At 37.9% G+C, this 22,542-nt stretch overlaps 2 protein-coding genes across 3 annotated transcripts in view; one reads left to right on the top strand and one right to left on the bottom strand.

Moving 5' to 3' along the window:
* Positions 1-785, top strand: part of LOC117249216 (tetraspanin-8-like) — a 32,926-nt gene extending 32,141 nt beyond the window's left edge. The window contains exon 9 of one of the 2 annotated variants that reach the window (XM_078165247.1): positions 156-785. In XM_078165247.1, coding sequence (XP_078021373.1) covers positions 156-293 — 138 coding nt within the window. In that variant the 3' untranslated portion in view covers positions 294-785. The remainder of the gene's footprint in view (positions 1-155) is intronic. The other variant, XM_078165246.1, reaches the window with a different exon arrangement.
* A 431-nt stretch (positions 786-1,216) lies between these two features.
* The window catches only part of rab21 (RAB21, member RAS oncogene family), a 30,841-nt gene continuing 9,515 nt past the window's right edge, over positions 1,217-22,542 (bottom strand). The window contains exons 2-7 of the mRNA XM_033615084.2: positions 14,278-14,337; positions 14,086-14,193; positions 13,641-13,704; positions 9,533-9,587; positions 9,351-9,439; positions 1,217-8,441 (exon numbers count right to left, since the gene is read on the bottom strand). Of these exons, the coding sequence (XP_033470975.1) occupies positions 8,302-8,441; positions 9,351-9,439; positions 9,533-9,587; positions 13,641-13,704; positions 14,086-14,193; positions 14,278-14,337 (516 nt within the window). The 3' untranslated portion in view covers positions 1,217-8,301. The remainder of the gene's footprint in view (positions 8,442-9,350; positions 9,440-9,532; positions 9,588-13,640; positions 13,705-14,085; positions 14,194-14,277; positions 14,338-22,542) is intronic.

Raw genomic sequence — 22,542 nt, 5'->3', positions numbered from 1 at the left:
GAAAAATATGAATGTCCAAAAATGAGTCTCAGATTTGGTTAAAAATGATCTGGAAAAGGTCTAAAAAAGCATCAGATAGCTGTGGACATCCTGTAACTGAGCAGGTGGATCAGTGTTGTCTTGATGTAAACTCACCCTCCTGTGTCTCCCTCCAGCTGCTGGGCATGATTCTGTCCTCCATCATCATCCACCAGTTGCGTCACCCCAACAGACCCACCGTCCTGCTGTCCGTCCCCGGCATCTTCACTCCTCCTTCCAAATACCAGGAGCTGCACAACCCTCCGGCGTACTAAAGGAGTGACGCCACCTCTCTCCTCTGTTGCGTCTGGAGTGCCTCATGTCCCTGTGAGGAGTCCTGACTGTTGGCTCCACTGAGATCAATGGACAGAAACTGCTTGTCGATCGCTTGTGTTAATGTCTGAATCTGCTGTTTACACAAAACCTCTGTTGAACATTATATCCTGAATCAACCCCTCATAATCCACCCTGTGAACCAGCATGATGTAAAATGCCATCAGAAACAACGAGAAGTTAAGGCTTTTATTTTGAAAACTGAGCGCTGTGTTGACCAAGCTTTAGAGGCTAAAATTAAAAGCACGTGCTGTGAGGTCCAGGAGACTTAAAACTTGTTTAATTTTATAATGGAAAGTGTATAAGAAGAAAGGGGGAGACTAGATGTGTATATAATATTATTTGTTTTACATGATTTTTTTATGTTTGATTCTGCTGTGAACTGATACTGTAGATCCTCGACGACTTACAGAAATAAAAAACGGAAAACCAAAATCTGCCTGTGTGACATTCTGTAGTAAATCCTGGAGACGCCAAAATAAGAGTAAAGGATGTCTGATTTAAGTCGACGCTGAGTGACGCTGGCTTTACAAAGACCCAAATCACTATTGTGTCTTAATACATCCTCACAGTGTGGAAAACAATTTAAGTCTATTGAATAAGTACAAAAGGGGAAGGCCTTGAAGTACCAGCCCTTAGTCCAGGATTGTAAGGACAAGGGTTGGAAGGTGTGGCTCTTCCCGGTGGAGATCGGATGCAGAGGTTTCCCAGCCAAGTCAGCATGGCCATTATTGTGTCGTAATACATCCTCACAGTGTGGAAAACCATTCAAGTCTATTGAATAAATACAAAAAAAAAAAAAAAAAAGCCAGTGAAATAAATAGTTTTGAAATAAAGCCTGAAATAAATAAATGAGTCAATGTAGTTCAATAAATTGTTTTTATTTAAAAAATGTTTTCACTTATTTCCTAATATCACTTATTGTAATTTGAGTTACTTCCCAGCTATTTTTATTTATTTGTTTACTCGTTTACTTTTTATTTCTCTATTTATAGATTTATATTTATTTCCCTGCTCATGATATTCAAATGGAGCATGGCTGCATCACGATTGTGTCACATTTATTCTATGGGTACATTTATTTAATGTTGACCAAAACTGGCTGCCATATCACAGAGCTGCTAGTCTGTAGACTTTTTTTTAAACACAAACCCAAACTTTTCTGAGCATGTTGTTGTAAATGTGTGCCCACTGTAAAATGGTAGCAGATATATTTTCCAATGTTGCAGCGCCCTCTGGTGGACAAACCACGTAATGACGACACTGTTTAAATGACCTCAAGCAAAAAATCTCACCTTCTGATTTAAATGAAGAACCAGACAGTCACCTTAAAGATTAAGATGCTGAAATATTAAAGTCATTAAATTAATGCACTTACAGCAGAAGTCTGGTGTTATTCTATATTTGGCTTATTGTCAATGAACAGACAAACAATGTGTTCGCCCGCCCCTCAACACTTTCTGACTTCCTGTCTCTCATGTCCAAACCCTCTGGTTCCTACTGGAGAAAACTTTATAAACACAAATATATAGTTTCATTTAAGGATCAGCTGAGGAAATAATTCCATTGTGCTTATTCTTTGTATATTAAACTTTGGGCTCATATTTGTGGTCTGGATGATTCTACACAAGATAAAGCTCTGACACAGTCGCTTCCCTCTGACCTCTGACCTCATATCATCTTGGTACTCGCTCACAGAACACGTCGTTGGAGGAGTGTCGTTCTCTCACAGAGCTCCTCATACGGGGAATAATCTGCAAAACACCGTCAGTTAGACACTCTGCCACCATTATGGTTGTTTACGTGCCTCGTTTCTCATCTTGTTTTAATTGAGTGAAAATGCTTTAACTTTACATCTGCACCTTAACATGTTTATCATCCTGTTTCTACTGTACTTTCAGCGATCATTTATTGCTGCTGTTGTTTTGTATGATTTATTTTAATAGATTTGCATGTTGGTTATTTGTTTGCTTATTGATTGTTTTTAATGTCTTTGTTCATGTATGGCATTGTTGGAAATGAGGGTTTCATTCAATTGATTTCCTGATTCTTAAATTAAAGTTTGAAGGAATATGTTTGTCCTCAGAGGAAAATCAGTTTCCACTGAACTTCATAGAAAAAAATTGTCCTGTTTAGTTTATTAATACATCACATTATGACATATTTGACATTACTCAATAATATTAATCATGACATTTTTTTTTTTTTAAATTTATGACATATTCAGTCACCCATACTTACCAGTAAAAACAGCTGGTTTTTATCAGTAAACATCAGCATTATATCATAAATTGTGACTTGAGATTTGAAAAACACGTTTTTAAAACTATGATTAATAAATTTGTTCCCTAAAATATAATTATTCCCTGTGAAAGAAAAAGTTTGAAGAGAAGTATGGAAAACCATTCCTGCCAACATGAAGGATAAAAATCCTAAAAGTTATTATGAGAAACTCTCTAAACATGATGTAGTTTCATCAAAATGAGAAACTTTTATCAAGAAAAAGAATCTCAAAATAATGAGAAATTTTCTTTAACAATAACAACTTAATGTTTCAAAAATAAAGGTTTTGTATAAACAATGGGAAACCTCATTTAAAAAACGTCTCAAAATAATGACCTACCACCTGTACGAAGCTCTCAGGTATGGAAGCCCATTACTGCCAAAGGGATGAAAAGAAAACTCCTGTAAATCATTGTAATTAGAAACTCCCTCAAAATTTTCTAAAAAATAAAATATTTTCTCGAGATAATGACTTAATGTTTAAAAATAAAGGCTTACTATAAGCATAATAAGCTCTCAAGTACGGAGGCCCATTTCCATCGATGTGATGAAATGAAAAATCCTGTAAACCATTATAATGAGAAAAAAAAAACCTCCCTCAAAACAGTGACTTAGTATTAACATAATGAGAAACTTTATAAAAAAAAAACCTTTAAAATAATGACTTAGTTTCAATAAAATAAGAAACTTTCTAAAAGAGACAAATTCAATCTAGTATCTTTCAAAATGTAAATCATTATAAACTGAAACTCCCTTAAAAATGACTTAATATCTCAAAATAAAGACTTAGTATCAGCATGAAACTTTCTTTCAAAAAAGTATCTTAAAATATCTTTTTCTCAAAATAAAGACTTTGTTTTTTAACATACTGTGAAACCTACAGAAAATAAGAGTTATGAAAATGAAAAATAACTTTAAACTCTAAATTATGAGGAATGTTCTCAAAATGACTTAATTTCTTTTTTTTTTTTTAAAAAAAAAAAAGGGCTAGTTTTAACATTAAGATCTCAAAGGAAGGAGATTTTTTTCTCAAAATAATGACTGTTTTTAACATCATGAGAAACTTTCTACAAATGAGTTAGTATCTCAAAATCTAGACTTCGTATCAACGTAAGAATTTAAAAAAAGGTAGTAACTTAAAATAATGACTTAATATCTCAAAATAAAGACAGTGTCAACATGAGAAACTTTCTGAAAAAAAGAATTTGTATCTCAAAATAATGAGTTTTTTAACATAATGAGCAACTTTCTACGAGTCTAAAAAGTATCTCAAAATAAGAAATCTTCTCAAAATGATCTTAAACAAAAGGGCTCGCATCAACATAGTGAGAAACTTTCAGAAAAATAGAAAAAAAAAGTTTGTATCTCAAAATAAGGACTTAGTATCAACATAAGGAGCATTTTTCTGTTTTATAAAAAGAGGCAGTATCTTAAGTAATGACTTAGTATCTCAAAATAAAGGCTGAGTATAAACATGAGAAACCTTCTAATCAACAAAAAAAGTATCCCAAAATAATGAGTTTTTTTTTTTTCTTAACATAATGACCTACCGTCCCATAAAAATCTCTCATGTTTGGAAGCCCATTTCTGTCAATGTGATGAAAACATAAAATAGTACTAATATCTAAAAAAAAAATGACTTAGTATCTCAAAATAAAGGGCTAGCATAAACATGAGAAACTTTGTAGACAACAACAAAAATTTAGTATCTCCATATAATGAGATCTTTTTTTCCCTAAAAATAATGGCCTACCATCTCATATGATGCTCCCATGTATGGAAGCCCATTTCTGCCAATGTGATAAAAAAAAATCCTGTAAATCATTATAATGAGAAACTCCCTTGAAATAAAGACTTAGCATCTCAAAATAATATATAAATAAAATAATATACTGAGTCATTATTTTCAGAAAGTTTCTCCGAATAGTGACCTGCAGGATTTTTTATTTCATCACATTGGCTCAGACGGGCTTCCGTACGAACAGAGTGAAGCTGTAAAATGAAATAACGACAATGTGTGCGACACCTCGGTGCGTTGTGTAAATCGTTATAATTGTTCTATTATCTTTACAAAACACTTTTGACACTAGCAGTTTAAAAAATTACATTTCCAAAAAGTGTGCTGATTTTTTTTCCTTTCAACCACATTTGTTTGTTTTCCCATGATGAAGAGGACAATACAGCGTTTAGTTCTTCTTCTTCTTCTATGTGCGTCGATTATTCCCCAAAAGCAGGTACAATGTCACTGTATTTTCTTTTTTTTTTTCTTTCAGTAAGCAGAGAGATTAATGGAGCTACAGGCCTCGATGGAAAACAACAGTAAAAGTACACAGTCGAGAGTTTACAGAGAAAACGTTTGTTCATGTACAGATTTCCGTCACCGCCACGTGTGAATATAACTTATTAAATAATCCGCTGCTCAGGTTTTTTATTCACCATTTCTTTTCAAAGTAAAACAGAAAAAAGCCTTTTACAGAAATCAAACATGCACGGTATTATTTCTGTGTGTGTGTGTGTGTGTGTGTGTGTGTGTGTGTGTGTGTGTGTGTTTTAAAACCATGTAGAGGAAGAGGAGGAGGATGAAGGAGTTGCACTTTGAGCTGCACAATATTTAGGAAGCTTTTATAATATTCAGAGCTGAATTAATCAATTACAGCGAGAACTGACGAGAATTTTATTGGAACCTTTTAACACAAAAATGTCAAAAATTATCTGTTTCCAGCTTCTGTTTCTGGTTTTATTTTGATTTAAATCAAATATTTTGGAGTTTGGACGACAAAAACAACAATTAATTAATCAAATACCTGAAAATAAATGTTGATGAATGATTTTTATTCAGCTGTCAAACTATAATAGACACATTTTCATTTTTTAAATATTTATATTTATATTTATATATATATATATATATATATATATATATATATATATATATATATATATATATATATATTTTAAAAACGGGATGGTTGCTAACATAAAATCAAATTTTGGAATGGGGAAAAAAAAGAAAAAATTCACAAAAAATATCAATGTTTAATTTAAAGACCAAAAATCCAGATCATCAGCAACAGAGCTGAAAAATGAATCTATTCATCAATACACTGATCACTACAATTTTTTTTTTTTTTTTTTTGATAAGACCAAAAATCATTTTATCTTTTTTTTCATCTTCGTAAACTGAATATATTTTTGTTAGTTTTTGGATGAAGCAAATTATTTCAAGTTTTTTTTTCTCTCAAAATATTTTAACATTTTATCGTGTAAACTATAAATAACTGAAGATTATAATGTCACAATAATAAACATATTATATATTAATGTATTTCAAACTGCACACTTTGATCAATGTTTGAGTTTTGTTAATTCGTTTTTAATCTATGAATTAAGTATTTTTTGTTTGTTTTTACAACATGAAGATAAATTAACAGACTAACATCAGTTGAGCTGAAACGATTAATTAGTCGATGGAAAGAAAACTAAATCAGAATGTTCCAGTTTTTTGCTGTCTTATTATTTTAACTAAATATCTTCAGGATTCAGAAAAATAAAATATAAACAGTTAAACTGCAGTACAGGCACATTTTGATAAATGTTTTTATGTTTATTTTTAGCCAACTTGGAGCAAACTGAGATGTTTGCATTTAACTGGTAATTTATTCTTTTTTTTTCTAAATTTGATTTTAACAAAGTGCAGTTTAATTCACAAACAAAAATATCAGGTTGAGCAGCAGCTGAGTGAAACATGAAACTGAGGTTGAGATTTTGATTTGTTTTCTTTCTTGTTGTTACTTTATGTTTTCCTCTTCATTTATTAAATTATCATGTTGTTTTAATTGTAACAATAACAAATGTAATTTTAGTTTACAATAAAACACCTGCAGCTTCTTACGAAATGGAAACATTTTAAATATTCAGTTTTTAATTCGTGTGCAGCTCTGACTGACGTCCTGGTTCATACTGACAGATGTAAAGAGTAAACTGCTCAGATTAAAGGGCGAGTTCGGACTTTTTTCCAGTTTTATATTAATACAACACTCACACACCTCCAGCATGAAGGTACGTGGAAACCTCACACAAAAATAATTTACTGATGTGACTCTTTTACACTGTCAAATTTTTATTGGACCTTTAATGATGTTCAGAAAAAGTTATTATTATTTTACAACAAGTGTATTTTGGGGGAGTCACATGGTCCAGTAATCACTCACAGCTCATCGTTGCTCCTCAGTATGGAAGACCATTTTCACCAATGCATGTCAGTCATTATGATGAGAAATTTTGAGTTTGTATTTTTAAATAAGTATTTAGTATCACAAAAATATTGAGAAACATTTAAAAATATTGATGTAATTTCTCAAAATATTGACTTAGTTTTGTTATTTTGATAGTTTCATTATTTTTGAAATTCTAACTCATTATTTTGTGAGACGTTTAGGAAATGAGTTAGTATCTCAAAATAATGAGAAACTTCTTTAAAATATTGACATAATTTCTCAAATAATCAGAAACGTTCTCAAAATATTGCCATAGTTTCTGAAAATAATGAGTAACTATTAAAATATTAACTTAGTTTGAAGCTTTATCAAAATAACGAGAAACTTCCTCAAAATAATGACTCATTTTATCAAAACTTTGACTCAAGCCTACCATCACAAAGCTGGAAACAACACATAGGAAATGCACATTTTGTGAAAGTTCCTCATTATTTTGAGATACTAACTCATTATCTCTAAAATGTCTCTCATAATAATAACTTATTTTTTCTTCCATCACATTGGCAGAAATGGTCTTCCATATCTGGGAGTTTAGTTTCAAGAGTTGTTGATCACTGTGATCGTCACTCCTGTTCTTACTTTGTCTGAGGTGGAGGATATAATGTCTTTACTCTGTGTAAAAATCCACTCTGAAGTTCAGCTGAAGCTGAAATGAGGTTTTCTTTTTAACACATCCCCACGTTTAGTTTCCACTGATGTTTGTTTTATTCTGGGTTGTGTCTGAGGTGAAACACCTGCAGTAAAACAACATGTGAATGTATTAATATGAGCATGAAAAAATCTGAACCTGTCCTTTAATAATTTGTCATTGCACCCAGCAGGTGGCGCTGTCCGCCTGCTGCTCCTCTGGGTTTGAAAACAGAAGACATGTTTATATTTTGAGATAAATATGATGATTAATGGAGGTTTATACAGTGTGTGTTTGTATGTTTCATCCCTCGAGAGACTTCCCACCACAAATAAACAAAAATAACTAAATAAATCTCTGCCGCCGTTCGACGTCCTCAAAGTTTTTTCAGCTCTTTTATTAATGATGAATTAATGACACACAAACAGCTGCAGGTTGACGTGTGGCCTTCACCGTTTCTCTGGGGAAAGTTTTGCTTCTGCAGGAAATTAAAGTGCTGAAAATGTGATTTTTGTCAAATTTAAATCATTTTAATCTTTTATTTGGGAGGAAACAGCGATTAAACCACTTCAAATATGAGTTCCCATGCTCCTTAGCAGCAGAGGCGGTGCTGAACGAACAGCAGCAACAGTTGGGATTAAGTTTTTTTTAAGAGTTCAGAGAAACTGGACGACAGAGACGCTCGTAAATGTGTGTGTGAATATTATGTCTGCAAGCATGTATGGCAGAGAGACTGTGTGTGTGTGCCTGTGTGTGTGCGTGTTAGCCAGAAGAGCAGCATCCTCCGGCGGGCGTGGCTTGTGGTTCATCATCGACGATCTGTACGCCCCGCCTACTTGATGCTGATTGGCTGGCTCCGTTGCCCTTCAACCTCTCCTCAGCCTGAGCCGTTTCCATCATCCCTGAAAACACAGACAAAGAGTTAAGGACCACCTCTTCAAGAAAGTCTCAGTCCGGTTGTTTTGGTGCGTTCACACCTGCCTAAACGAACCGCACTGAGGGGACAAACATACTTGAGTTTGACTGAACCGAACCAAACTGGGCCGTTCCATCAGCACATTATTAACACAGAGAAACATAAAGAACGGTTTACGGTAAACTGAAGTGGAAACAAAGACTAAGTTGTGGTTTCGGGCCGTTTCTGTGGAAACTAACAGAAAAAGTTAATTTCCTTCCTTCCACATCATCCTCTGTAAAACCACAGCACATCACTTTGGTTTCTGTACAAGTTAAACACACCAGATATAATGTGTGTATTAGTGAGCTGTGTGCAGAGCCAGGCTAACTGTTTCCCTCTGTTTACAGTCTGTATGCTAAGCTAAGCTAACCAGCTGCAGCTTCATAGTGAAAATACAAATGTCAGAGTGTAAACATATCTGAACACTTCATTCTGTGCAGTAAATGAAATGAGTGAATTTCCCTGTCAGCTGTCATGTTTTTATTCCTGTGTTCTTATTGTGTGTTTTCTGTGACGCACTCTGTAACTTTGGTGTTGAAAAATGTTCCATAAATAAACTTCTTTGCACTGAAACTAAAATCCATCTCCTCCTCTGACTCTTGAGTGTTAAAGCCAACGAAAATGTCTTTAAAATCCCAAAATAAAAAGTGCGGATAACATTTGTGTGAGGTGAAGTCCAGAAATAAACAGCTGATCTGATGAAACAGTGTCTCACCTCTTTCGTCAGATGAAAATGTTCCTCTAAAAACATCCCGTTATTAAATATTATTTGTGGAAACGTTACAATTTTAACTCGATCTCGCAGCGTGTGGCAACAGTCCGGTTTATGTGTGAACAGCGTGTGACGTCTTACTTTTACAGAGATCCAGGAAGAGCTCCTCGATGCCTTTATTTAGCTTGGCTGATGTGTGGTAGTGTTTGGCTCCCACCGACTCTGCATAACTACACACACACAGACACAGGTAAGAGGCTGCTGAGCATCATGTTTTTATTTGTTTACACCAGACAAACATGAACACATCAGTGTGTTGTTACCTCTCAGCTTCTTCCACTGAAACATGTCTGTCTTTGTCCAAATCAATTTTATTACCTGCAGAGAAAAGAAACAGATTTGTTCTTCATCAGTCCGGCTCGTCAAATCAAACACGACTCATTCTGTATTTATTTCTGCGTGATAATCAACACTCCCTCAGCAAACACATGCACCATCATGTGAGTATTTATACTGTCCAGGAAATTGGACTAGAGTCAGAGTCTGTTAAACCTGCTTTCTGAAACAGGCCTCGGGGGTTTCAGTGCTGTTACTTTAAAAGAAGGAGCACACCTATGATGCACAAATTTGTACACACACACACATACACACACACAGAGTTAAGTTGTGGCTTGTTTTGAAGGTTATGTAACAACTGCTCCTACAGTGGCGAGTTCACAAACATGAGTCAGCTAAAACTGTATATGAAAGGATGTTTTGCTGCCTTTTCATCTTCTCTAGTGAACAGTCAGCAGCTATAGTCTGAGAAAAATCATTTAATTCAACGCCTGCAGCTCCTGGCAACATTCAAGGTTGAATGTTTTCTTACATGTTACTCAATGCAAAAAAATCGACGTCATGAATCACTCACCGCACCTTAAATGTCAAAATGACAGCTCTGATCATTCCTTTAGTCTTCAGAGGCTCTCTTACACGACACACACTGTAATCTGATTGCTTAAAATGTGTATGTGAGAATTTCAATCAGATTCTGAAAATTTACTTCTTTACTTAGAGAAAAAAGTGACAGTGCGTCGTTCCTGTGTGCTGCGGCGGCACTACTGCACCCCTGCTAAAGAGCAAACATATTCTATGACAGTTGTGAGATGTTGCCTCGTACAGTGGGTTCATCACAGCGTGTTTAATGACTCATCACTTAATACAAACAATATTGATTAGTGGAGCTAAGAGCTGCTGAAAACAAAACTTAAATTGAAGCAAAAAGTCTCTGCCAACGTGTTGAATGTCCGTCCTTAAAAAAATGGCTGTTTGGGTCGTTTGTGCAGCTTATTACAACCCATAGTTACTCTTATTATTTTATCTCATATTTACTATTAGGCTGCGACCTCTAGTGGCCATTGCATTTATGACGGGAGTAAAAAGAGGAGGTCAGGTGACGTGGTATAAAGAACGACACAGTCTGCATAATAAGGAGGTCAGGGTGAATGGATGTGTCCAACAATCACAGGACTTAACCCCAGGAGACCGCTGTATGTGTCCCATGTAAAAAACAAAGGTCAATGTTGACTTCAGTACCTTAACAACTGTATTTTTTCTTAACCTAACCAAACTGTGACAGTTTCACAACGTTAAATAGCGCCTGTCGCTGGTACCCCGCAATGGTGACATATGTAGTTTTAGGAGTCGCTGGCAAATGACCAGTTCTGTCGTTTAACGATGAGGACGCTTTGAGAAAAACAGGTTCATCAGTGGACGTACACATGCCGTAAACGCCTGGAAAACATGAGGTCGGGCGCTGCCTGCAACTCTTGTGCCGACTCTGTGCCAACTTTTAAGAGCGCGGAGACAGGTTGCGTCTGAAGAGCAGAGTGCAGAACTGATCTTCTTCCAGACGCTCTTTTTACATGTGTAGGCCTAAAATATTATCCGAGTGATGGATGTAAAGCTCTGGTTATCCCTGCCGCCAATCGCACCCTTACAAATAGGCGCTCTGGAACGTGTGCACATCACAACTGCATCTTTCTGGCATTTAAGCGCGCCTGCTGCACGTCTCCATTGCAAACAATGGATTAGAGGGTGCAAAAACCCCGGCATGTGTGCGGATAGTTTTAGTTCTATCTGCATATGACATGATAAACACAGCCTGAGAAAATGTTGCTTATATTCCCATTAGTTCCTCTAAATTCCCATGGAGAGTTTCCAACCTGAATATTCACAGTGTACACTGAAAACAATGGAGGGCGCAGCATGTGTACGGCCCCTCAAAGATCCTCATGATGTCTATGTGGATTTAAACAGAACCACAAACTTCACTGTCCTAAAATCTCTATGCAAACGTCTTGATGTGATTTCCTGCTTTAACAAAAACACCAAAATCACATTATGGAGCAGCAGATTCTGAAACTGCAGCTGTCCCACATGATGAGCACGACATCAACAACATAATCCGGTTAAAACACTTTAGAAATATTCTGTCACAGGCAGACAAATAATTTAATATCCAGAAGCTCTATGACAACAGGATCCAAACATTTCCTCTCTGAGACACAAAAACATGAAAACAAACTCTGTGAAGATAAAAATCAATTATGATGAAAACTTCTCACAGTAATTCAAACCACTGTATTTGATGAGCCTTTAACTCATGATCTGTTACTAAAACTGAACTTCCTGGGTCATAATTCATGTCTCGCATGTTGGACATGTTTTTAGAAATATAAAATAAAATGATAATTTGTCTTATAATTTAATTATCTTGTTAGAACTTTATGAAGTCACATCTGCTCCATGTCTTTTATGTATTAATCAAGAGTCTGGAAGTTTAACAGCTTTCATAAAATGTTTTTCTCTTTCTGTTTGTTAGATTTTGACCAAATTATACAATAACCAGACATTAATCCCTACGACACTGTGCTGCTTCCAAGAAAAACCAGTACAGGCTAACGACAGCAGGGGGCCTCTGTGATCGACCACACTGACATTTTTTTTGTTATAATTCACACTTTTTATTAATCTCTTCAGTCAACTCTGAACAAACGGACAGTATTGTTATTGGAACTCAACATATCCACAGGCACCTGGTAGCTACCAACACATCCTCACTGTGACCTCGTCACATGTCCACGTTTGGTCATGGACTTCCCACGTCCACATATGACGTCCAAGGTACCCTGGGTGTGTTGGTTGTTGACATTCTGGGACGCCGTGTCAACTTCAGCCTGTTATATGCATTGTCTGTTTTCAAAATACACTTCTGTTTTCACAGGAAATGTACAGTTTGCATACAGTCTCTTTCAAAATAAAAGCACTAGGTCGGTACAACACCACAAACTGATGTTTTTTTCCTTCAACAACACACACACGGTTGGGTTTAGGAAAAAAGGAACAGGGTTTCGTTTAAGAATCTTAAAGGGATAGTGCACCCAAAACTGAAAATTCAGCCATTATCTACTCACCCATATGCCGAGGGAGGCTCAGGTGAAGTTTTAGAGTCCTCACATCACTTGCAGAGATCCAAGGGGAGAGGAGGTAGCAACACAACTCCACCTAATGGAGGCTGACGGCGCCCCAGATTCAAACGTCCAAAAACACATCATTGAAACCACAAAATATCTCCATACTGCTCGTCCGTAGTGATCCAACTTTTTATGTCGGGGCTTCAGGACACTTGGATAATGACTGAATTTTCATTTTTGGGTGCACTATCCCTTTAAGGGACGCAAACACCGCTCTCTCAGGTGAAAGTCTGTGTTTGTTGGACCCATCCACCACCACTTCCGCCCACCCTACTCAAACTTTCACTACCTTAACTTTCGTCCTAGTCCCGCCGCATTTCCTCCCGTCCGCGTATCATGCTGACATTAAGGGACGCCTTTATTCGCACAAGTCGCTGCCCAAGTGCCAGATTTCGATGACTTTGGAGTGAGACTGGGCTCTAGTTACACATTCTTAGATTACAAACAAAAAAGCCTGCCCATGGCCTCTTAAAGCTCTCACCTTCATCGCTGACCTGAGCTAACACACATTCATATGACAGTTTCGAACATAGGTTCCTTACACTTTTCAAACTCTGGAGGTGACATACTCTCTCAGAATCTGAGGATCATTCAAGCAGCTGTGATGACCCCGACTTTTATCACAACAAGGTCGTATTTTGAGGTCATATTTAGGCACAGCCTTGGTGATATAGGTACCGTCATACCTAACTACTTCCCTATGTGATCCACAACTTTTGCCCAGAATGGATTAACCTGTTTACATTCCTACAGTACATGTAGAAAGGTTCCTGTTTCTGACATTTCCAACACAGTTTATTAGCCAACACACCCAGAATACACCGACTTCTAAAATGAAAGTTAGAGGCTCTTGTTTTTGTTATTGATGTTCTCATATGTCTGATTATCTGATTATATCTGATTTCTGATGACTTACCTACTATACATAAACAAATCTCGTTCCCCAACATTTTCCTCAACTCTTTCACCCAGTTCTTCACCTGCAGACACAGAAACACACAGGCAGACTTTATATAAACTGTATTACATGAAAAAGAGAAGCGATACTGAGGAATACGGAGGAGAGAATAAAGAGATGTGAAGTGATGAGGAGAGGAGATGAAGATGGGAGACAGAAAAGTTTACGATCAGATAATCTGATATTTGAGAAAATAAAATCAAATCAGACAATTAATGATCCAGTGTGGAGGATTTAGAGGGATATATCAGCAGGAATGGAATATATTATAATAAATAACTACATTTTCTTTAGTGTTTTAACACCTGAAAATAGTTCAGATCAGTTTAATACAAACCCTCCTTCTATGGAACAGTAGAGCTGCATCAGACTCGTGTGACCTGGTGTTAAAATGACTTGTTACCTTCTGAAAGGAGTCTTCGTCTGTAATGTCGTACACTAGAATGGCTCCATTGGAGTCTCTGTAGTAGATGGGACCTAACGCATGGAAACGCTCCTGACCTGCTGTGTCCTGTGAACACAAACATGTACCATAAAGTTAATAACTTTACTTCCTGTCAGCGACGTTAAAACACAAGCAGAGACTGAGACTCACCCATATGGCCAGGTTAACTCTCTTTCCTGTGATGTTGAGCTTCTTTGTGAGGAAGGACGCCTGCAGAGGAAGAGGAGGAGACAACATGAATATGAATTATGAATATCAGGTCGTCAGCGTTGAAACAAAATCAGGATTAATGAGCACTTGTGATCAAAACATTTGGATCAAGCGTTTCAAGGTGAGTCAAAGTCAAGTCTCGAGTCCAGAATCAGATTGATTGGCTGAGTGTGTGAACACATACAAGAATATTTTTTATTGTTCTCAATGTATAATGTAAACACAGCTAAAAACAGGGAGAACAAAGTTGAAAAAATAAAGAATAGACAGGACACAGTATATAAAAAGAAGATGAATATATAAATGTATATATAAAAAGCACCAATGACCAACAAAAATAAAATAAATGTCTCTTGATGCATCACTTGTTTCTGTAAGGCCCAGTTCAGATCAAAGATTCATGACGAGACAAAACAGAGCCGGTCTGAGCTGGACTCAAGCCAGCTGATGATGTCACCTGCAACTCAGTTGGTCAAATGGCCGGTGGCTGGTTTAAGGCCCAGTTCAGACCGAAGGTTCATGACCAGGCAAGTTGAAACAACCAACTACTTGCAATGTGGCATTCTGCAGCATTCTAAAAACCTGTACTTTTGTTCTAAATTGCAGCTTTTCAGACTTATTTTGTGGCTGAATATAATCTGTAGCTTCAAATGTTTTGTCTGAAAACCTGGTGATTTGAATTTAGTATTTGTATTCAATGTTATTTAGGCATGTTTATTGTGTTTCAGGTGTGTGGGTTAAATAGATCAGACTTCATAACTTGGCAGAAACTTAACAGTGACACAGAAACTCCATCAACTAGCATTTTGGAGGTGTGACTGCAGAGCGACAAAGACACACCACCGCACAAATGCTAACAGTGATGTAGGCCTCTTGTGTAGAGCCTGTGCACACTAGTATACGGGTACCAACGGTAGACCGCGGTACCACTACTGTGGGATAAGTTCAAAGACCAATCGCAAGAGCGTGAGTGTCCATGCGCCGTCCAATAATGGCGCGCACTGGCCACCTGGCACTCAATATGCTGCTGCAGTGATTTGTTTTCTAGTGACATTTCAGGTATTAGCTGAGCTATTGAGTATCTTTAAGCAGTGAAAGTTATTGTTTAATTCTTTTTACTTATAGGTTAGATTTGTTTATATATGCTACAGTGATTTGTTTTCCACAGAGCTCTACGGTGCGAGCACTTTACTCGCATTTGCGACTAAAAATAGTTTTGTGCGAGCAAAAGAAATCATTCAGCACGCTGTGTGAGTACAGATTTCAACCAGCAGCAGAAACAAAAGGCGAATACCGCCGGTTGTGGGTTGAACGGGGGTCACAGACAGGAATACGGTGGAGCACTATGGCCACCACAAGATAACGGCTTAACAACGACTGAGGAGTCCTGCTCCAGGTCCAATAATGTCCTCTTTTGTTGGCGTCATGACTGCCCAGTAGTACCTGAGCAGCCGAGCCATGGCGGCACACAGGTATGTGACGTGTCAGAGGAGAAACGAGCCGTTCACATTTCTCTCTTTGTGGCAGGTAACGGCCCACAAACCTCACCGCACTTTAGGGTCTGTTCTTTACTTATGAAGGGACTGTTCTTTACTTGTCAGGGGAGGAGGGTGGCTGGTTGATTTTTATTTTATTTATTTATTTTATTTTAATCCCCCCCTATGTTAATCACTTATTGATGCTGTTTTTGAAGTATGAATAAGTCAATAAGTAATTTATTCCATTGAAATATCATTGATGTATTATAGAAAAGTGATTTATCTTTTTATAAATGACAAAAGGCACATCTGCCTCATTTTTGCTGTGGTATCGTGATACTACTCAGAACCGTGATACTTTCACTGGTATCGTACCGTGACAACACTAGTGCACACCTATAAATCAGCCTTAAAGCCTCAAGTCTGTCAGAGCAACTTAAAAGAGAAGACGAGGGGATTTAACAAATTTCAACACCAAATTTTCAACATGTGAGCTGCGATGTGCAACATGAGATCATTTCCTGTCACACATTTTGTCAAGTTATGAGTCTGATACAGACATTAAGAGGTTTAAATAAAGAGTAAATCAACATTTTTAATAAAATTACATTGTCATTCTTAACAACTGTGACCAAGACACGTACAGGGAGGGAATGTTTTATAGTATAAAAATATGCTTGTCACTGTCACACTGTTTTAAAACGTATCTTTAGTGTTCCTGTACTTAAATTTCTAGTCATCTATCAGCTGACATACAGCAACACCCATGAATCTGCAATAAGCTGTCGATTTAAACACTCTCCATTCAAAGCTGATTTTTACTGAGACCATTTCCTGTCAACACAATTTAAAAGAATTTGGTTTTTAGGTGTTTTTCTACGAGATAGTTTGTTCTTTGATGATCCTCTGGCTTCTCATCTCACTTCATCATCACGTTAATGTGTCCAGTACTTTGATTTATCACCAAATACCTGCGGATCTGATGACATCCCCATCAGCCTCAGCCGGACTCTGTTCACTGATAATTAGCTCATGTTAGCATGCTAACGTTATAATGCTAAACAGCAGCATATCATCAGGAACTGACAGATCATGATGTTTATGAGCTGCTGACTCGTTTCTAATCATGATCGCGCTCTGTTGAACCGAGTCTCCTCCACCACCCTTTCCTCCTCTGCTTCCTCTCACGTGATCACATGACCGTCTTCACTGTGATGTGACCTTTGACCTCATCACTGTTTGTTGGAGCGTTATTAGTCGATCACACCTGAGGGATTAACATACTGCTGTGCTTACGTTTAATCTCCCGGGAGGGGCAAGACGCCTGAAGAACTCAGACGTAAAAACACAGGAAGAGACGTAGAGATGTAAATCTTTATCTTACATATAATACGCAGGTGAGGCTTCGAAATTTAGGGTAATTTAAATATTTATAGCAAAGATAAGACTAGAATAATCCTACATTTAAAAAATAAAGAACTATAAAGTCCTATTTCACCAATTACTGTACAGGAAAAAAATGTATCATTGATGAATTGTGGGAGAAACCATTTCTTAAAATCACTGATACTTTGACAACGATGTTGTTTTGCACTCTTCCATTTCTACAGTACTAAAACTAAAGATAAAGTCAGAATCTGTAGACGACATAAACTTGGGACAAAGTGTCAGACGAAACATGTTTGTGACCAATTTTGTTACTTTGGAAGTCCGTTTGAGTCCCATTTGAAGATGGAGATAATATCATGAATGCTGCATCCACTTAGTGGATTATCTTCACGAGAACTCTTCAATGTTTTGGTTTTAAAAACAGATAAATCAAACTGACTGATCAGAAGAAGAAAACAACCTGCGTGATAACACTGTAATTAAACCAGTTCTAGTTTTGATGCTGTCGTCAGGATTAAAGGAAGTCAACAGGAGTCAGTTAAAATGAAACAAGCAGATAAAGAAGCAGTGAGGATGCCAATACGAAGACATGAGTATATTTGTATTTTCAGACCCTGACAGATGATGGTTTGCAGGAAGTGAAAGAAAAGTAGATTCAATACGAGCAAAGAAACAATCAAGTACAAAAACAGGTGTCCAAACCACACTAGAAGAAGAATTCAGATCCTTTACTGAAGTGAAAGTACGAACACCTCACTGTTACAACACACTGTTATAAGCCCTGCATTTAAAACCAAAGTAAAAGTATGTAATCAGCTAAATGTACTTAAAGACCTACTTCGCTGATTTTCAACCAGCTTTGAGTCAAAACAATGTTGGTCGTATGTGTGAATGAACTGTGGTAACCTTCCCTCCATCTAACCAGTACTTAGATATCGCTCCTCACCACCTGGTGAAAACTCTGCTTGATGATGTAATTTACATCATCCGGCGGAGATTCGCTGGCTCTCAGGCTGTTGTTCTGAACACAGGCTTCACTTCTGCATTTCTGTATTAACCACCCTCCCCGTGCCCACACTGTGGATCGTTATCGCATTGCTTTTTTCTCACCAACAATGTGTTTAGAAACATATTTTATTGCCCTATTCAGCTGTAATAGTGAGGGTTTGTGAACAGGAAGTGGATGATTCCACAATGAAAATGGTGGTAAAACTAGGCAGTGCTGATCAAATATAAACCAAGATTCTGCTACTGTTTTCTATTTCTCACCTCAAATGTTTTCAGAAACATGTTTTAGCTTCCTGTTTAACTGTAATACCAGATTGGTTCTTGTCAGCTGGCTGCTGTTGTGTCAAATTGATGTGTTCACATTACATCACCCACCAGCAGAAGTGTTTATTGGTCAGGTGTGACACACTGCTTCTAAAAGTTGTAGGTTTTCTCCCTCTTGAGCAAAAGCATCCATTTTCTTTTCCTCTGATCGTGTAGCACCAATTTCAAAAGTATCTGTTACCCCCTTTACACCTGGCATTAACAGGCGTTTTTTGCAATCGCATTGCTCTTGACCACATGAAAGTACAGGTGCAAATACACTTGAAACGCATTGAGGACAGATTGTTATCTGATCTGCCAAACCACTTCTGAAGGTGATCAGGGACGCAGTGTGACCACATCGAACACAAGTGCAAATGCAAATGAGTCTCCAAACCACATGCAACAACTCCTGGGGCGGAAATATGTAAGCGAGGTGCGCCAGCTGGACACAGGAAGAAGTAAGAAGACAACAACAATAACAACAACACTGACCGGGTAGCGACTGCCAAGAAAAAGAACACACGTATAATAGCTGAGGAGTCACAGTGAGACGAAAGCCCTTTTTAGACAGGAGTTGTGCAAATTAGCAGGAAAGCCCAATCAGTCTTTTTTCAGCATTGGCAGTATAAAAACAAAATCGGGGAGTGCAGCAAAATGCCGCCTACCTACTTTTGTTTATACAGAATGTGCCTTTTTCGGGGCAATGGGGGGCGTGAGCAAGTAACAAAACGTGTAGCTCAACATGTGACGTAAACAGTGACGTGGGAGGGAAGCCGCGGCTGGTCAGTCCTTCGGTGATTCTCTCATAAGTCGGCCCGTCCTTCACCGTCCCCGTCATCTGACGGTTAACGGCCTCTTCGTTTGCGAGGACAAGGAGGGTGCGCAATTCCTTGTCTCCCCAGTTGCTCATCTTTACAGTGTCTGTCAGGTTTGTGTTTCCCTCTTGCTACTAGCTGCTCGCTAATTCCTGCTATCAGCTGTTTCCTGTTTATCCACCGCCAGTGGCTCGCACGTGCAGTGTCATCAACAGCTCCTCCCACAAGTCATCAACAGTCCCTCCCGTTGTGGAAGGCCGCCTCGGTCTGTTTAAACTAAAAGGGTTCCACCAATATGTCTACCCTACGAGGAGGAAAATTGGGCACCTCTGATCAACTCGTCAGTCTGGCTCTGTGTGTCTAAACACTCGCAGCTTGCCGGCAAAACGGCCCAACATTCGCAGAAAATCTGGCAGTGTAAAAGGGACTGAAGTGTCTGCTCTCCATTTGGTCCGACAAAAGTGCTGCTACAATAACGCGGCTTCACAGGCGGCTAACATCTTGTTGTTGTTGCGGCGCACAGGATATGACGTTGTAGTCTGCTGCTGGAAATGATTGCAGAAGAAGAAGAGGAGGGTGTTGCGTGATCGTATAGCAAAAGGATCTGGATGTGGACACCTGAGACGCACCTTAATACCAGGTATAAATGTATGTGGTCAAGCACTATCCAATTGCAATCTGATCGCAAAAAACACATGTTGATACCAGGTGTAAAGGGGGCCTGTGTCTTTCGTCAGTCATTCATGTTTACTGGCAAAGCAGAAAACATTTTTGGAAAGAGGTGCATGATCTGACTGGTCAGGTCTTGAGGATTCCATCTGACATTTCGGCAGTACGGTACCTCTTTGGACCCTAGACCCCATGTCTGCAAAGAGGATCGGCATAATATCATATGAAGCAAAGACAAAACAAAAAGCTAGAAACGTCCCTGCTGGCTGATGTGTCTTACGGACAAGATGCAGCATGGTGCTGAGGGCTAAAATGTGACAAAAGTACTTTCTCACATTTCTCCTCTCTCCTTCTGCGACAGTTTCAGGTACTTCTGTAACTTCTCAAATTGTGTCACAGGACATCCATCAGTTTCATTTTACCCTGTAAACTGAGAGTTTCCGTTTGTTGAACGCAGCTCTGATAAGAAGGTCAAAGTCCGTCTGGGTGAAAGGTCGGGTTTTTCTGATTTATGAGACCGTTTGGTGGGAAAGTGAAATTCAGGGTCAAGATTATGATTCAATGTCAACGAGAGAAATGATGTGAAGGCTCAGAGACTCAGCAGGAACTAGACAGTATGTATTTATGAATGAGTGTGTGAGTGAGCGTGCGAATCTGTGTGTGTGGCTGATCAGCTGACTGGGTGTGTTGTTGAACATGTGCTCTGACCTCTAAATCAGGTTAACACTGTGCTGCTCTAAACTAAGGCTACGACTCATTTAGTGTCCTGGTTGTGCTCATAATTCTTTGGTTTATCAATAATTCTTTTGGTTTATCACAGATTGAGTCACTTATTTTACAAAAGTTTGCTTTATAAATGGTAAGACACAGTTATTCTATCATTTTTTACAATTATTATTATTATTTTAAATAGTCTCATTTATTTGCCTTTTTGCACCCAAACATTCAAAAAGCACTTTATAACTTTGTCTTTAAACGTGCGGTAGAAATCAAGTTTATAATCATTACTTTAACGCTCATCACAAGCTGCCACAGCTGAGACTGTTCTCAAAGTTTCCAAAGGGATTGAATTTACAGAGGAAAACAGGTTATAGGGCTAAAAAAAGTGTTAAATTTAGTCAGTAAAAACGACTTAAATGTGAAATCGATCAGCAAAACTGTCACAAATTTATTTTCTGTCAAATATATAAAATATAAAGAAGGTATTTCGAGCACTGACCTACATTTGTACGATGTGACATCATGTGCGGCTCAAACCTGGAGTCATAATCAGCAAATAGGAATACATGATAATATCGGCAATATATATATATATGTATATATATATATATATACACATATATATATATATATATATATATATATATATATATATATGTATGTATATGTGTAAAAGATTTAAACAACCAATACATCACCGTATATAATACAGAGAAAAAAGTTAAGACAAGATGTGACAAGACTAAACACAATGAGACGATATAAGAAGAGACGAGACTAAACGAGATGAGACGAGACTAAATGAGATGATACGAGATAAGACGGGATGACACGAGACAAGATGATACGAGATAAGACGGGATGAGACTTAACGAGATGATACGAGATAAGACGGGATGAGACTTAACGAGATGATACGAGATAAGACCAGACAAGACGAGACTAAACGAGATGATACGAGATAAGACGAGATGTGACAAGACTAAACATGATGAGACGATATAAGACGAGACTAAACGAGATCATATGAGATAAGACAAGACTAAACAAGATGAGACGATATAAGATGACACGAGACTAGATGAGATTCAGGGCTCAACAATAAGGATTGCACGTAAAACTCACGGTCGGGCATGTAAACTAACAACTCACTTGCCCGATTGGGCAAGTTGCTAAAAATAGTAAAAGTTAATAACTGATAAAATGAATGTATTTTAAAACGTGCTCTTCTGCTCTGATGCAGCGGTCTCTCTGCCTGAAGTCACAGGCACAGCTGTGTAACAATGTCCTGCCCACAGCCCCCATTGATATTATTTTGCGCGACGGACGCTTCATATTATCACATAACAATATACTATTTATGGTGTTATGTCATCGTGTCATTTCTGTCTCTACATGGTCACGCGTTAACAATTCTCCTCTGCTCTCTGTATCTCACACGGTGGAGTTCTGCCACACACACAGGTGATCACGCTAGAGCGGCTCGGGCCGCATTTTCCTGACCAAACCTGACCCCGAGCCCGGTGCAGTTTGTCAGCTGACAAAGTTATTGAAATGGACAGTGTGTAAATAACCAACAGACTGCTGTTACACACAGACAAACAGCTGCTCGCACAGCAGCGTAGCACGGCACTCATGCTGAGCTTGTGTTGCGTTCAGGCGTTGTCACGTAAATAACAACTTCCAGCACTTGAATAGGTCATAGCACAAAACAGCAGCATGTCAAGTGACTTTTTACTTTTATTATATTCAATACAATTGTATGTTCCTAAATCTTGAGACACCTCATATGTAAGCTAGACAGACATTTCACCTGCTCA

The sequence above is a fragment of the Epinephelus lanceolatus genome, chromosome 23 (assembly GCF_041903045.1).
Source record: "Epinephelus lanceolatus isolate andai-2023 chromosome 23, ASM4190304v1, whole genome shotgun sequence".
Taxonomy (NCBI): Eukaryota; Metazoa; Chordata; class Actinopteri; order Perciformes; family Serranidae; genus Epinephelus; species Epinephelus lanceolatus.
This window is presented reverse-complemented; position numbering and strand designations above follow the sequence as displayed.